The sequence below is a fragment of the Manis pentadactyla genome, chromosome 8 (genome assembly GCF_030020395.1).
Source record: "Manis pentadactyla isolate mManPen7 chromosome 8, mManPen7.hap1, whole genome shotgun sequence".
Lineage (NCBI taxonomy): Eukaryota > Metazoa > Chordata > Mammalia > Pholidota > Manidae > Manis > Manis pentadactyla.
This window is the reverse complement of record NC_080026.1, coordinates 103,462,860-103,480,158: the sequence shown is the minus strand read 5'-3', so window position 1 is coordinate 103,480,158 and position 17,299 is coordinate 103,462,860. Positions and strand designations below refer to the sequence as shown.

The window sequence follows — 17,299 nt, the reverse complement described above, 5'->3', positions numbered from 1 at the left end:
CATAAATTTGTGACAATTTGAAAAAAGTTTTCTCCACCTTACATTTCAAGAATACAGTATATAATACACAGCATACAAAATGTTAATTGTTTATGTTATTGGTAAGACTTCCAGTCAACAGTAGGCTATTAGCAGTTAAGTTTTTGGGGAGCCAAATTCAAAGTTATAAGGCAAAGAAAAAAGTGGAAAAAATATTGCAACATGCATTTTAGAAATGCAAATTAAAATAATCAGAAACAATTTTTTTTTTCCTATCCATTAGTGGGAAAGAGGAAATGGTAACCTACACTTAAAGTTATTTCTATAATTTGCATTAAGAAAAGAAGCTATCACTTCTGAAGTTCACATACACATTCACTGAAGGAAAAGATTTAAGAACCGTAATACCTACTGCTGATATGGAAAACAGAATGTGTCATACATACACTTCTAGTAGGAGCATAAAATGGTACATAACAATCTTTCTAGAAGGTGATTTAACAATTTGATGTTATCCTTTGACCTGGAAATTCCACTTCGAAAATTTATTCTAAAGAACAAGCTGGAAAGGAAGTAATAGCACTTAGCATATAACCAGCAAGACTGTGAATGTCCCTCACTAGGCAACTGAATAGAACTAGTGTTATTACCCCCAAAACTTGCATGGTATATGAGGAAGTAAAGGGCATTTGAAAGCAGTCTTGTAGTTGGTGTACTCTACATGGCAGTTCCTAGAAAGTTTTATCAACCTGTCTTCATCTAATCAAACAGTGCTTTCTCAAAGTGTGGTTTCCAGACTAAAAGCATAAGGATCACCAAGAACAACTGTTAAAGATAAAAAAAAGCTTAAGCGGAGAAAGACAAATACCAAATGACTTCACTTATTTGTGGATTAAAAAAAAAAAAAAAAGCAAAAGAGGAGGAACAAAATAGCAGTAGACTCATAGACAACAAGAAGGGACTAGGGGTTACCAAAGGGGAAGGTTGAGGAGGGTGGAGGGGAGAAGTGGATTAAGGGGCACAATAACTTACAATCATAATATAGGTTGGTCACGTGGACTGTAGTGCAGCACAGAGAATATAGTTAATGACTCTGTTAACATCTCATTACATTGATAAACAGTGATTGCACTGGAGGGGGTGAGGACTTGATAATATGGGTGAATGCTGAACGACTGTGTTGTTTATTTGAAACCATCATAAGATTGTGTATCAATGATACTTTAATTAAAAAAAATACAAAAGGCCTCTTCTATTACTTTTCTTCTCATTTGGGTTTTGAGATGTCAAAAGACACTCCACTGAATTCTAGTAAAATGTAGAGATGCAGGCAAAGACACTTTACAATTTATTGGACCAGATTTCTAGACTGAAATGTTTAACTTATGCCAAATGTGTAGATATTTGATTTAAATATTTTTAAATGCAATGAATATGAATGTATTCAATAGCTAAATGTTCTACTAAGTCAAACAGTTGGTTACCTTGTACAGATGCTGTGTGTCTTATATATATGAAGGACCTAAAAAACATGACACAGGGCTAGACTTGAGAGTATTATTTATCACTATGGTTGCTCTAAGGGACATCTACTTTTATGTTTTTCATTCTTTAAAAAGAAGTTAACTGTTGTTAACTTTCTAAATTAAAACTCAGAAGCCAGCAATTTACTCAGAGAAATTGGGCAGAAAACACTACTGGAACAAGATCATAATTAAGACTTAATGACATTTGGGCATTGAATATAATGAATTGATTATGAATATGAGATAAAAGCCAAAAATTCTAAAAAATTTTCATTTCATTTCCAACTCCTACATGACTGTGTGAAAGAACTTAAAAGTTAATTTAAAAAAACAGCTTAATGGAAGTATTCAGTACCTTGAAGAAGCTGCTGGACGTTTTCATTTCCCATCTGTAAGGCAGTAAAGCCCTGAAGGGATATGATGTTAGGATCACACCCATAGCTCAGGAGTAGGCGACAGGTTTGTAGATGACCACAATGTGCAGCTCTGTGCAGAGACGTCTGACCAAGGTTATCCAGAGCATTAACCTTAACAATGCAGAGAAAGTGGAAATTAACTTGCAATACAATCATCCAATCATGTATTTAACACCTGCTACTAGTTTAAAAAATCGAAATTCTCTTATGAAGCTGATTATCCAGAGCCAAAGCAAGTATTTCTACTCAAATCTAGAACATAAACTCACCAATTCATGAAGGTTGACATCAGAATGAAACCCAATTTATGTTGAATAACCGCTGTGTTTAGCATTAAAGCATTAGTAATGTCACACAATTAGAGATAGAAATTACCTAAGGACATCTAACCTATGTATACAATGGATCTTTCAGAATTGTACCAACTAACCCCAAGATACAGAGCAGTCAGTAACAAAGCCAGACATAAAATTAGCATTGGAACGTTATTTCTATTGCTTTAAATCTTCTGCCTTTTTTATGATGCGAAATGTAATCTGCATGGACGGGGAAGGCAGTAGTGTAGCACAGAGAAGACTCTATAGCATCTTACTACACTGATGGACAGTGACTGTAATGGGGTATGTGGTGGGGACTTGATAATGGGGGGAATCTAGTAACCACAATGTTGCTCATGTAATTATATATTAATGATAGCAAAAAAAAAGAGAGAATAAAGTCAAAATAAAGAAAAATCATATAAAAAAATAATGGTTGTATCACATGTATATTTTAGCATGGGAATAAAATGAGAAAAATATGTAATCTGCATGGTTAATTCACTGTGGTATATTCAAACAATGGAATGCTTCTCAACAAAAAGGAACAGACTATTGATACATGGATAAATCTCCATAACATTACACTGAGGAAAAAGACTAAACAAAAATGTGTATTGTGTGATTCTATAAATATAAAGGTCTGTAACAGTTCAATTTAATCTATGCAGGAAAAAAGACTATTGCCTCTAGGGATGAAGACTGCCTTGGATGGGGCCCTGCCTCTGCTATGATAATGCTCTGTATCTTGAAGAGTTTCGGTTACAAAGGTGTAAGCATTAGTCAAAATTCACTAAATATGCATTTAAGACTTGTGCGTGTTGTTGCACATAAATTCTACATCCAGAAAAACCTGTAAGCAAATACTGACCTCTAGATGATGACTATGTGGAATTATTTAGGGAGGAGTGTACACTAATTTGCAAACTACTTTGAAATGTGTCCAAAAAAGATATATTGGTAGAGGGCAAAACTGATGAATATGTAGTAAAATACAATAAAATGTTAGTGATAGAATCTAGGTGGTGGGTATATAGTTATTCTTGGTAAATTATTTCAAATTAGTTATATTTTTGAAATATTTCATAATACAAAATATCACCTGTAAGACTCCACCATCTTACCTCCACCGAAACCCTCCCACTAGGAAAATAATTCTTCAAAATATAATTGAGAAATTAAGTCCCTTACTAATCAATCCTGTGGCCACTAGTGAGTTGAGCCACTGTCCAATTCATATTCATGGGATCAGAGAATATTTGAACAGGAATACAGCAAGGCTCTCTCAGTGAATCCAAAACTAGACGATAAATAGCTAATTTTCATGCTTCACACTTAAAATCTATTATTCACATACCAAAACTCACTGAAATGTAAAATACACCCACTTGAAAACTTTTTATTTGGGTACCACTGTATATTAAGATTAGGGTGATCAACTTGTCTTGGTTTGCCTGGGACTTCCTTGGTTTTAGCACTGAACGTCTTGTTTTTCCAGAAATCCCTCAGACCTGGACAAACTGGATGGTTGGTCACCCTAGCCAAGATTGTTTCATCTAGTTTCACAACTCAAATTTAATATGCATTCAGATATTCCTTTAGAAATGCACATGTAAAAAAAAAAAAGCTATCTATGAAAAGTTAAAGAACAAATGAGATATGCCAAGCAGTCAAGCAGAAATAAATTTTATTTATTCAGTAATTACAATAGGAAAGATTGAGATTATACATTGTTAAGAATTTCCCCCAATCAAAGAAAAATTAGGACACTTAGCACCATAAGAAGAAATTGTAGAATTCCAAGTGGTTCCTTGATAGAAACCCAAGGAAGGACAGTTCAGAAACTATTCTGCAAAACACATTTAGGCAAGAGCCTGGAGCCACCCAAGGGGTAAGGGGTCTCTATTCCTTCTTTCTCCTTTCATTTGGAGCAGTTCTATTCTTTCTGTTATATAATGAGTATCTACTGAACAAGTTTGTTCGAAGGCGGCAAGGATCTGTGGCTAAAAACTGTGAAAATTTTTGTATTACGTGAATGTCATCTTTCAATCTGGGAATGCCATGTGTACCTTTTACTGAGTAGTAATTTTTTTTAAGTTCCTGGGTAAGAAACGATTTCCAGTTTTGATGAAAATGAAATTATTCCATAAACAGAATGCTCTGTGGACAAATGCTATCTTAAGAACAAGTAACTTCCCACTATGGAGAGTGATGTTTTAGTCAAGTTATTTAAACAATTTATTTCCTTCTGTTACAAGTTCTTTGGCTTAGTTACAGAATTAACAGAGGGTAAGAAAAACTGTGGCTTGGGCAAAGAGCAGGAGTTATCATGGTAACCAAGAAGAGAAGATACAAGTGAGAAAAGAATACTGGCAAAGATGACAGATCAGAATCAGTATGTCTGGGGATATTCTGAAGACAGTTTGTTAGAAAAAAGACCTTAAGGATAACTTGATCAGTGAGGTGTGGTTAAAAGAAACAGAGAAGGGAAGACATGTAGAAATGATATATTTTTGAGTAAATCTGTAAGTTTCTAGCAAAAAAATCAGGCAAAGAAAAATTAGGTATCTGTAGGGATACTTAAAAATATAAGATTAGAAGGAAAAAAAATAATACTTATGAGAGTAGTTTAGGAAGTCAGGCTTTCATTTGCTAATAGAAAATAACTCATTGGATTACCAAAGATTACCAAAAAGGAAGTATACCTTTGCTTCATGTTTCACCACTACTTCGACAACATCATTATGAGCTTTCTCAGATGCCACGTGTAGAGGAGTCAAGAATCTTAAACAGAAAAAGTCAGCCAGACAATAAATGTATTTTCCAAAAAATAAACATTAATAAATTTTAATTTTTAAAATATACTTACTCTTTAGTCTTTTCATTGATGTTTGCTCCTTTTCTTAGCAATAGCTCACATATTTGCTTTCTTTTGGGGTATGGAGATGCAGCAGCACAATGCTAGATAATTTAAATTGCAGTGTTAATCAAGGACTACACATGACTGCTTTTTAAATTTAAGAACATTTTTGTTTCCAATCAAGAACAATAAAGAAGTTATTTTACTTCTTTGTCTTATTTTTTACCTAACTTTGCTACTCCGAGGCTTTCTAATGGATAGAATGAGCAATGATTACTCCCGTCTGGCCGGGCCTGAAAATCCTACTGACCAGATGGTATCTTATAACCTTATTGTGCTCAAGTTTTATAGCTCTCCTACATATTTGAAAAAGCCATTACTTATGTGATGAAAAGTTTAAATTAATGTGACCTTACAAAACTGTTCCCATATAGCATGGTATTTATGTTAGTTTTTAAAGGTTAATTAATAAAACATTTCAAAGGTTGGGGTTTCTTTACATGAAGAAAGATTCAGCTCTGGATTCTGCTTGGTAATAGCAATGATGGAAGAGCTAATAGGATTAGTATTTATTTCTCTCTCAACTAGTTGCTCCAAGAGAATGAGCTTTGATTACCTGTTTGGCAGTGGTAGAAAATAATACACTCTTGAGTTGGAGGCTACACCGTATGTCAAGGAGGAAAGGAGACAGGAGGTAGGAATTTGTCAGTTATAAACCTAGTAAGCACCTCATAGTCATTTCCCAAATTTTTGCATCCCAATATCCAGGATGATACTCATAGATAACAGTTATTTAATAAATGTCTGAATGAGTGAATGACTAAATGTATGTACATTAAGTTAAAATGGAAACCTGAGAATTCATGGATAAAAGTTCTCAATAATTGTTAAGCTATGTTGTTCTCCACATCTAAAAACACAATATACATGAACTTTGTTCTTTGATTTTAACCTGTTGTTAATTTTAAAGCTTATGACTTTCGTGATTTTGCTTCATTCTTTGATGTTGCTGTCACCAAAATCATTCCTTTGCTCTCAATAAAACCATTTCTAATTGGTGAAAATAGCTCCTTTGCTATGTTATGAATAACCATCCCAGGACATCTATCAAGATAGTACCCAAAATGGCAAGAGTTGATTTCCAAAAATTTTTGATCACATCCATTTCAAATTTTACCCCTAATTCCTCTGCTCCATTCTGGGGCAGGGCCTGTAACTTCTGGAAACGTGGAAGACACCGGCCCTGTACCATAACTATCCGTGGATACTTCTAGTATGTTTTAAGGTTAATAACAAATGCAAGTTATTTGATAGCAGAATACTTAGGGCAAAACATCATGTAGTATTAATTTTTCAGACCAGAAAATTTTCCATAGGTGTCTTCCCAAGTTTCTCTGTACCATCTTGATGCTGCTATGATTTTAATTCTGCACTAGCCCTTATTAGTCTGCAGCTTTGCTATTTACTTGGATTTCTTTTTTACAAATAGAAAAATTCTAAAATGTTTTTTTTGTCAGGTGTCTACATAACCTTCACATAGTTTTTATCATGGCATAAAGAAGAAAATTAACCATAAGAGATACTAGGTAAGTGAGGCTACTATGAATTAAATTTACCCCTAAGCATATTGATTTGTTTCCTCACCAAAAGCCCATTCTGCAATTCACACAGCAGGACTTACTTTGTTCCTTTTAAATTTCTACTTCTAAGGTAGCCTCTGATTACACCATTCTCTCCTACCATCCATCATTTTTCCTTACTGGCTCCCATTCTATTCTGATGGCTTTTTCATGGACTGACTGATTATCATCTACCTTATTATAGTTCCACAGAGTTATTATAACTTTTACCAGCAAAGTAGCCTTTACTCACATACACACTTTATTCACACAGTATAGAGGGATATATACAGAATTTAGATCTAATTTTGAAAAAAAATTATAATACCAGAAGGAAAACCAAGTGATTTCCTATCTTGGATTCCTATCTTTTTCATTGTTTTGTGTGTTCCAAACTTTCAATCACAAACATTTATAATTTTTATAATAAAAAAGCAAATGATATGTCATTTACAAAATTAAAAAGTTACATTTAATATATGCCAGTGTATGTATAAAATTTTTTTCTGGAAGGATACTCAAATGAATAATAATATTGGTTTTTGAGGATTAAGGTTATCTATTTTTCTTTATTGTGTGAATTTTTTTTATATATGTGCAGGTACTAATTTTTAAAAAGCAGTTTTTTTACACACTGTTATTACTGAATGTAAAACATTATGTTAATTATCCTGTACCATCAAAAGAAGTAGGATGTTATGATTAGTTTAGCATGTTTTTGGTTATTGTATTTTAAAAACTTAAATCTGAAACATTACCAATGCTGTTTCATGTGTTTGAGGATGCTTAAAATTCACCATTTCCAGAGAAAGATGTTTTTTGATTCGTGTAACATCAGCTTCCCTTGCAGCTTGTAGCAATGAGTGGCCTTTAAATTCATCTAGATGAAGAAAAAGCATAGATCTGCCTGAGAATTATCAAATTGATGGATTTTACTTAGTAAAATATACTCAGTATTTTCTTTGCAATTATTTTCAAAATATCTACAAAAAGAGCTGAGGCTCTGAAGATATTCTCCAAATATAACCCCTGGGAAAGGAGACAACGGTACTTCAGTTCCCCTCAGTTATGACCTAATTCATTCACAAGTATATACACAGATTTAGCCCATGGCCAACTCAATGTCTATTTTGGTCTGGAGGATTCTGGAGTATGGCAATAAATTCCCAGACCAGAGAGATCCAAGAATTTTCCAAAACACAGAACTCTTCTCAGTAAGGAAATAAAACAAAGGGTAATCACAGTCTCTACTCTAACATTATGGCAGCAGCAGATGTTTCTGCTCACACATCAGAGAACTGGGAACTACACAAGTTGGGTATTTCCAAGAGCCAACTACAGATAAACAAATAAAAGAGAGTATTTTTTCAAGATTCCTCTTATATTCATCAGACTTGTGAAACCACTCACTACCCTTTATTACTCCAGAATAGCACAAGTTTCCTATTTATATATAGTAACACTGTATCTGAATTAGATGACTATTTCTCACTTTATCTATTTCCGTTATGGACAGAAAACCATTAAACTGCCCAGATAATAAAGAATATTAGACGTTAAATTCTAATTTCTATGTTTATAAGATGGCAATCCTATAGAAAACACTTCACGCAGATTAACTAGAAACTCACATCAAAAATAGGAACAAAACCCAGAATCTTTTCAAAAGCATACATCTATAAGACTAACACAAGAAGAATTTAACTTGATGTGAAAAAAAACATGAAAATATTTTCTTTTCATAGCTTAAGAGCAGAATGAGTAGGACCTTCTAAATGATTAACTATGTTAATCTGAGTAACAAGATATCCATAGTAAGGAAAATGTTCTATTTAAAATTTTCCAAAAACAAACAAGAAATGAAAATTATTAGTTTATTGATATAATATCCTAGTTGAACATTCATCATTTCATACTCACATGCCAGTCTTTCTTTTAACTGTGGTGTAGGAGCCAAGTCTACAGCACTTTTATTGTGACAATTCAGCAGTGTTGGATCTGCACCGTAACTTAGGAGAAGAGAACACACTTCAACCCTGTTCTTAGAAGCTGCCTCATGAAGAGGAGTGAACTGCCACAAATCCATCGCATTTACGCAGGCACCATGCTGGGGTGGATAAACATGTGTTTAGTGTTCAATTTTCAAGAGAATTTAGAATGACTACTATTATGTAATTAAGATCACACAAGCTTGAACAGGTTATGTTCCTGAAGTTGACTTTCTAAACCTATTATTTCAGAAAGAGAATATAAATTTCCCCCTTGGAAAAACAGTAGCTTATTGCTAGGTCTACCCACAAGAGGCTTATTTAAGCTCTTTTATTTAACAATGGCTAAGAATGAAGCTTTAGATTCAACCAAGGACTAATTTTTCCCTCCTTTTGAGGTATTTTATATATACGTGTATATATATATATGTGTACATACATGTATAAATGGCAAAATACACACTTCAAAAGTGTATAGTTGGTTGAGTTTCGACAAATGTATATATCCATGACACCATCAACCAGTTCAGGATTTAGGGTACTTCTATGATCCCAGAATGTTCCCTCATGCTCCTTTTATAGATGATTGTCTCCCATTCTGACTGTTAGTACCATTCAGAAGATTTACCTGTTCTTGAATTTCATAAAAATGGAGTAACACAATATTTACTTTTGTGTCTAGCTTCTTTTACACACAGTATTTGAGATGTTGTTGTATTAACAGATTTTCTTAATGCCAAGTAGCAATATGCATTGTATAGATATACCATAATTTACTTATCATCTTGTTCATGGGCATTTGGACTATTTCTAGTTTTTGACGGTTTTGCATAAGCTGTTTTGAACATCCATGTGCATATCTCTTTATGGGCATGTGCCATCAGTTCTCTCTGACAGAGCTCTAGGAATGGAATTCCTATGTCATGTGGAAGATACGTGTTTACTAGAAATTGCCAGTTTTCTGAGGTAGTTGTATTATTTTTGCATTGCCATCAGCAATGTTTGAGTTCCAGTGCTCCACCTCCTTGCAAATACTTGTTAAGAGTCAGTTTTTTTAATTTTAGACATTTCCAAATATTAGAGCTGGAAGGACCACAAGTCATTCTAGTCCAAACTCTCATCAAACATAAAATCCCTTCCATCGCATTCCACTGCAAAAGGCAAACCAGCAACTCTTATAATGCTTTCAATGAAGGGGAACTAATTTTCAGCTAACTTGACTTTCATAATTACATTAAATTATATATGTACTTTAAACTTTGATCTATTGGTCTTTGGAGCAAAAGAGACCAATATATTCTTTGCAGTATTTGAGGGCAACTCTTATGCTTTTCTTTTCCAGTTTGAACACCTTCAGCAACTTCACTCATATTTCTTTTTAGATGGTTTCTAGACTTCCTATTACCCTAATGGCCCTCAACTAAACATACGTCAGTTTAAAAAATTTATTTAAATCTCACTACAGTTTGATTATGAAAAGTACAGTGAATCCATTATAACATATGCTCTTAATACTATACTTCTACTACTGGCATAACATTATGTTAGCTTTTCAAGTAGTGAGACACAATTTGCACAGTGTCCTGTCATGAAAAGCAGTCACTGTATGTTCGCTGTTAAATGTGTTTCTGTTAGCCAGACTTCAACAAGAGATGCCAACTCAGTGCTGCCCAGGACCTCTGCCGGTGTTCACTGTTTCTGTCTACTTGCTTTCTCCTGAACTTGACTACTCTGGTAACTGTTTGCAGCAAACTTCAGCTAATTAATTAGCTGATTAACCTGAACTAATCTCCACTATATGTATAAATAACCTCTAGTCAATCAATCTCCTGTTCTTATTAGTAAACACCAGGTCTTAAGAAAATATCATTCAATTGTCTGAGAATCCCAGTGCAATCTCTCTCATGTTTCACACTAATCCACAGTAACATTCCAAATGTTTCACAGAATTCAAGATTCAGTTTCACAATAAACAAAAGCATTACTGCTACAAATGTACAGTACTGCAGCCACATGATAAACTTAAGAAAGTTTCTAACTCAGAGTATCTATTCATTATGATAAAGTTGTTTCTGTGGGAAAATGTATTCTGTGGGTAGCACATGTCCAAAGGGAAGCCCTGAGGCATTGGAAACAAATGTCCTCTTTCCCTTCCCATGACAGCTACCGATCTCTAAAGTGTTAAAGAGGGCAGAATGGGTGAGAGTGAGCAAAGTCTAAAGAATGTGGCAAAATTCTTATGTAGGCCCTTGAGGAGACAGAAGGAAATGGAGTGGGTTTCATCCTTGGATCCACTCTTAAGGAGAATGTGTATCTTCTATTTTCATCCAACAGGGAACAAAATAAAAAGTTTCTTGCCAGTCTAGGGAACCCACTTATTAAGCAACAGCTACTCAGCATATTGGAAGTGAAGCTTACCAACTGACCCTGTTCCAACCCAAAATATAACTGCAAATCTTACAAATAAATGTAATTGGTGGTTTTGATGATACACTTTTCACTAAAAATTGCTTTATTTTCAAGAGTGTTTCTGAAACTTCACCTTTGACAACAAATGACAGAATCACAATCTGCTATTTGAAAGATTGTAGTGCTACTTTATATTTAAAATGTTATGGTGCCTCCATGGTGTGTGTGGGGTCACGGGGAAGACAGCATAGCTCAGAGAAGACAAATAGGGACTCTGTGGCTTCTTACTACACTGATGGACAGTGACTGCAATGGGGTATGGGAGGGGACTCGATAATAAGGGTGAATGTAATAACCACATTGTTTTTTTTTTTGTGAAACCTTCATAAGAGTGTATATCAATGATACCTTAATAAAAAAAAAAATCTTACGGTGCCTCAAAAGTCTCAAAGTAGTCAGATGCTGACCTATCAATGATCTACATTTTATAGTAATTATAAATACTCCTTCTATACCCACCAAGCACTAAAAACACATAGAGAACAGGTATACTATATATTTCAAGTAATTTTAAATAAGAAAAGCACAAGAAAACTAACCTTGACCAGAAGTTCAGTTACTTCATAATGACCATAAGAACAGGCATTGTGTAAGGGCACCAGATCACTAGATGAGAGGGGGGAAGGAAAGCCTGTGTTATTACAGATTCCTTCTGCTTAGTTTAAATTTTAATTCGTCTAAATTTACACTTAGATTAAAATAGCCAATGGTTTATGCAGTCTGCTAATACAAATGTATAAATTTGAACCCTAAGTCCTAACAATTTCAACTCCCACATCTGTCAAATCCATCTTTTCCCCCCTCACTTCTACTGCCATTGCCTTAGTATGGACCTTTATTATTTCTCTCTGTACTACTGAAATAGCTAGCCCCCACTGCAATTTATCATCTAAGCTGTAGCCAGATTTTTCTAAAAGGTAAATCTGATGTGGTTACCTTTGTTTTAATGTCCTTTACTGAGCCTTCCTTGTTTTCAAGAGACGGTTCCAACTGCTTAGCCAGGCATATAATCATCTGACCCTCCTGAGCCTTAGTCAATAACAGTATGCTAAACCACTTCAGGTTCCTGAATACCTCCAACACTATCCCTAAGTGGAGGATAGATTTTCTTACTTCTTGACTTACTTCTACTTATCTTTTCCAAACTAAGAGCTTGAACACTGGCTCTTCTTTGAGACATTTTTTTGAGATTCTTTAAGGTAAACTGCTGTATTCCTTAGTAAACTAAACCACCATGATGGCAATGGAGGAAGAATTTTCTATACAGGAAGGTACAATGGGACCTTAAATTTCTAACCATAAGCTGCTCCTCCTTGGGGATCACTAATTAATTACTACAGCCACCACAAGGACAGCTTCTGGTGAGTGATGGCCACCTAAGGCTTTGTCTTTAGCTCTTTGTCCTCTCTTTAAAGGCTTATGGTTTTCCTCACCACTTCTGATTTATGATTTCTTAGGTGTGCACCAGGATCATTCCCAATTATCTACTAGCTACTTCCCATCATCATCTTATAAAACCGAGAATTCTAGAAGTGAATTCAATGCCCCCCCCCCGACCCCCTGCCAATAATTTTCCCTCCTGGATTTCAGTACATATATCATTGGGTCTCATTTATTCAGTTTCAGAATTTGAAACATAGTTATCTTTTTATTCCTTTCCCTCTCATCACATCCAGACATTCAACAGATCTTATCTATTTTTTCATTGTAGTATTTCTTGCACTTGTGTCCTTTCATTTCCATCTCCTCTGCCACTATTATAGACCCTCATTATGCCTAAACCCCTACTACAACTGTGCTTACTCTCGTAACTTCTTTTTGACTCTAGTCTCCCTCTCCAATCTACCCTACACTTTGCTGATAGAATGCATCTCCTAAAAACTCCTCTTTTAAACAATCATTCTTCTTGCTTAAGATGCTTCAATGGCTACTGTGGCTCACAGAATGAAGTTTTATTTCCTTAGACTAGAACATCATGTCCTCTAAAACCTGGTTCTTACCTATTTCTCCTACCGTAACCTTCATCTCTCCCCTGTGTAAATCAGATACTTTAGGCAAGCTGGTCTAGTCATTGTTTCTTAAATATGCTGCAGTACCTGCTTTAGCAACTCCTCTCTCACCAATTCTCTGGCACAGAGTGATGTTTCCTAAACTCTGCTTTCTTGAACTGAGGCCAGGTCAAGTATCACCTTCTCCCAAACGATATCCCAACCACTACAGCCATCACTGAGAGTTCCCTCCTGGGAACTCCTATAGTACTATTCCTCTCTTTTTATCATCTCTTAGTAGAGAACTTGTATTGTTAGGTATATTCTCACACCCTCTGAAGTGTAGAGTAAGCACTATGAGTGGTGACCTTAAGTTTTATAATTCCCCGTGTTCTAAGAGCAACCTGCATATTGTAAAAGCTTGATAAATGTTTAGAAAAAAATACGATTTTTATAAGGTTACAGAGATTACAAGGACAGTAACATTTACGAAATCCTCATTTTTGTTCAAATGCTTACTTACCCTTTATCTTTAGCATGAACATCAGCTCCATGTTGCAATAACAGCTGTACAATCTTTACTCTGTTGTATCCTGCTGCCAAATGCAATGGAGTTGACTGAAATATTAATCAGACAAGTTAATGAAACCCAAATAATGGCTAAAAAAATGCACAGAAAGGTAAAAATACAAATATAAAACCAGAAATCCAGGGAAAAAAAACCTTTTGACTTAATAATGTCTAAATAAATAATTAGCTATTTGGTTTTTTTCACAAACCAACATATATATACTAAAGGCATAGTATAAAATCTTAAGTTAATTCTTGCAAATAGAAAGCAAACAAAATGTTTATCAACAGGTTCACTAAGTTTAATAATCCAAATTACTGCTTAAAAGAAAATACCAGCACTCTTATCAAATATTTTAGTTTATAATAAGACAGATGCATTTTCATATTACCAGGATATGAACACAAATTTAGTTACAAAAAGAAAGTACCTTTCTGCCATCACTTGCGTGGCAGTTGACATTTAATGGTGTAAGTAGCGCCATCATTTTTTCCTCATTGCCACTCCTAGCACATAAAAAAACTATTAGCAATTTGTATTCTTTATCAGATCTTATCTGGAGACATGTATGACCATTAAAAAAACTCATTTTCTTTTAAAGTCTGTTTATTGTTAAAAAAATTAAATGACTAAGTACTCATGGTACATATTTGTAACATTAGTACACACCTGGCACTTTCCAAGAGTTCATCTTTCTTATATTCACCTGTGAATTTGGAAAAAATAAAAAGACCAAATTTAATTACAAAAGTTATGACAGTTTTATACATAAAGATGCTCACTGAACTATATTTAAAGTAGATGAATGTGGAAACAAATTTCCAATACATGGAAAACAGTTAATCACCAGAATATTATGCAGTTTAAAAATATTTATGTGAAGAAAAATTCATATTTATATGAAGAAAAATATTTCACTATTATGAAAGTGGGAAAAAAAGATCCAGTGTTATATAACAAAGCATGATCACAACTATACGAAAACAGTATGCACAGGAAAAGACAAGTCAAGAAGGAAATACAACAAAAATTAAAGCTTGTCTTAGTGTGGGTAAGGTTTTGCTTTTTATCCTAACTCCTCAAATTTCCTAAACTGTTACTTTCAAATAGACAAAATGAATCCACAACTTCATTCAAAAGCAAAACAAAACAAAATCCAATATACCATTATAGAAATATCACCATGCTATTATATACAGCATTACCAATTGAACATAATCATTAACATTTTATGAATTCACAAGATTTTTCAACACTAAAATTGTTTTTATTATAATGCTATTTTAAATATTAAATAAAAACAGGATTAAATATAAATTCCACATGCTTACAACTTTTATATTTACAAATGAATACAAACAAAAGTTCAAAATCAATATGACTTAAATTAACATGATTTTTAACAGAAGGGATAGTGTTTACTGATTTGCTGAAATCAAATTCAAACTGCTGCCCATAATATGAATTGTGTACTGAGTGCTAGTGCGTCTTCTTTTGAGTGCTAAGATGTTTACAAAATATAAAAGCGGGGAATAGTACAGAACAGTGAAGGAAGAAATGAACACTGAATTGATAGTTAAAATAACAGCTCCCCCTTCTAGAACTCTTCTGGTGGACTACTATAAAATTTCTCAGTAATTCCAGAAGGATATCACAAAGTCCAAGCACAAAAGCTTCTAACAGAACTCCTCAGGCTCTTGACTATTAGATATGATTCTAATGGTGATCACACAGTAGATAAAAATCCAGAAAATTATATGGCAGAGAGTTGCTTAAGGAAACAGTCTGGTGAGGGAGAGGTAGATACTACCAGTCAAAAAGCTTGACAATGCAAAACAAACCTAGAGACTATAGCCTTATACAACTTATCGGGTTCCAAGGACATGAACATGTTACAACAGAGTACAAAAACTGACACTCTTTGCGGTACGGAAAATAGTGTGCCCAGAATTCTCTACTTAGAGAAGAGAATGGGTAGAGCTTTTTGAAATCGTTTCACTTAAAAAAAAATGTGTTTAAAAAAAGAATAGTATATAAAGGGGTAAATGTAAGTTATCTGGAAAATTCAGGGATATTTAAAAAATATCCAGAATACCTGATAGTAACACACAATTATCTATCACCCCCTCCCTGATAAGGCAGGAATCACAAATTTAAACAACAATTTAAAAAGAAAAAAAAGAGCTTTACCTTTCTTAGACAAAGAATCAAATACCAACTGTCCAGATGTAGAAAAGAAGAGCAATTAAGCTGACACTATTTAAAAAATGTACTTAAGGCCATTAACCAGAGGAAGCTGTCTGTCTACCAAGCAAGCTCATTCTTTGTATTCTCCCTGGAATATCTGAAGAGTATACAGACTTACCAGTCAGCACTGCTTTGGCAGACGGGTCTGCTAAATCCAATGCTGTCCTTCCATCTGTATTTCGGATAGTTGGCTCAGCTCCATGCTGTAAGAGCACTGCAAAATAGCAACAACACTATTCAAAATGGTAATCATGACAATTTGATTTTTTTTTTTTTGAGTTTTTATTTTTTTATTTTTTATTTTTTTATTTATTTTATTTTTTATTTTTTTTGTTTTAATAATTATTTTTTTATTGAAGGGTAGTTGACGCACATTATTACATTACATTAGTTTCAAGTGTACAACACAGTGGTAGAACATTTATATACATAATTCGAGGTTCCAGCTATCACCCTACCAAGCTGTTACAATATCTTGACTATATTCCTTATGCTATACATTACATCCCAGTTACTTATTTATTTTACCATTGGAAGTCTGTCCTTTTTTTTTTTTTTTTTGTGAGGGCATCTCTCATATTTATTGATCAAATGATTGTTAACGACAATAAAATTCTGTATAGGGGAGTCAATGCTCAATGCACAATCATTAATCCACCCCAAGCCTAATTTTCATCAGTCTCCAATCTTCTGAGGCATAACAAACAAGTTCTTACATGGAGAACAAATTCTTACATAATGAATAAGTTACATAGTGAACAGTACAAGGGCAGTCATCACAGAAACTTTCAGTTTTGCTCATGCATTATGAACTCTAAACAGTCAGTTCAAATATGAATACTCATTTGGTTTTTATACTTGATTTATGTGTGGATACTACATTTCTCTCTTTATTATTATTATTTTTAATAAAATGCTGAAGTGGTAGGTAGATACAAGATAAAGGTAGAAAACATAGTTTAGTGTTGTAAGAGAGCAAATGTAGATGATCAGGTGTGTGCCTGTAGACTATGTGTTAATCCAAGCTAGACAAGGGCAATAAAACATCCACGTATGCAGAAGATTTCTCTCAGAACAGGGGGGGGTGAGGTTCTAAGCCTCACCTCTGTTGATCCCCAATTTCTCACCTGATGGCCCCCCTGCGACTGTGCCTGTCTTAGGTTGTTCCTCCCTTGAGGAATCTTACCCGTCTCTGGCTAACCAGTCATCTTCCGGGGCCATACAGGGAAATGTGAAGTTGGTAAGTGAGAGAGAAGCCTTATTGAATGGTTTGAAATGGTTAGCTTTTTACATCTTTGCATATTTATGCCCTGTGGCTT

General features: G+C 34.2%; 1 protein-coding gene across 3 annotated transcripts in view; it reads right to left on the bottom strand.

The window, feature by feature from the left end:
- Positions 1-17,299, bottom strand: part of TNKS2 (tankyrase 2) — a 65,336-nt gene that overhangs the window by 28,058 nt on the left and 19,979 nt on the right. For all 3 annotated transcript variants that reach the window (XM_036923761.2, XM_036923840.2, XM_036923919.2), the window contains exons 3-12: positions 16,099-16,194; positions 14,403-14,439; positions 14,164-14,239; positions 13,686-13,780; positions 11,714-11,780; positions 8,638-8,824; positions 7,476-7,597; positions 5,108-5,199; positions 4,944-5,022; positions 1,861-2,032 (exon numbers count right to left, since the gene is read on the bottom strand). In XM_036923761.2, the coding sequence (XP_036779656.1) occupies positions 1,861-2,032; positions 4,944-5,022; positions 5,108-5,199; positions 7,476-7,597; positions 8,638-8,824; positions 11,714-11,780; positions 13,686-13,780; positions 14,164-14,239; positions 14,403-14,439; positions 16,099-16,194 (1,023 nt within the window). The remainder of the gene's footprint in view (positions 1-1,860; positions 2,033-4,943; positions 5,023-5,107; positions 5,200-7,475; positions 7,598-8,637; positions 8,825-11,713; positions 11,781-13,685; positions 13,781-14,163; positions 14,240-14,402; positions 14,440-16,098; positions 16,195-17,299) is intronic.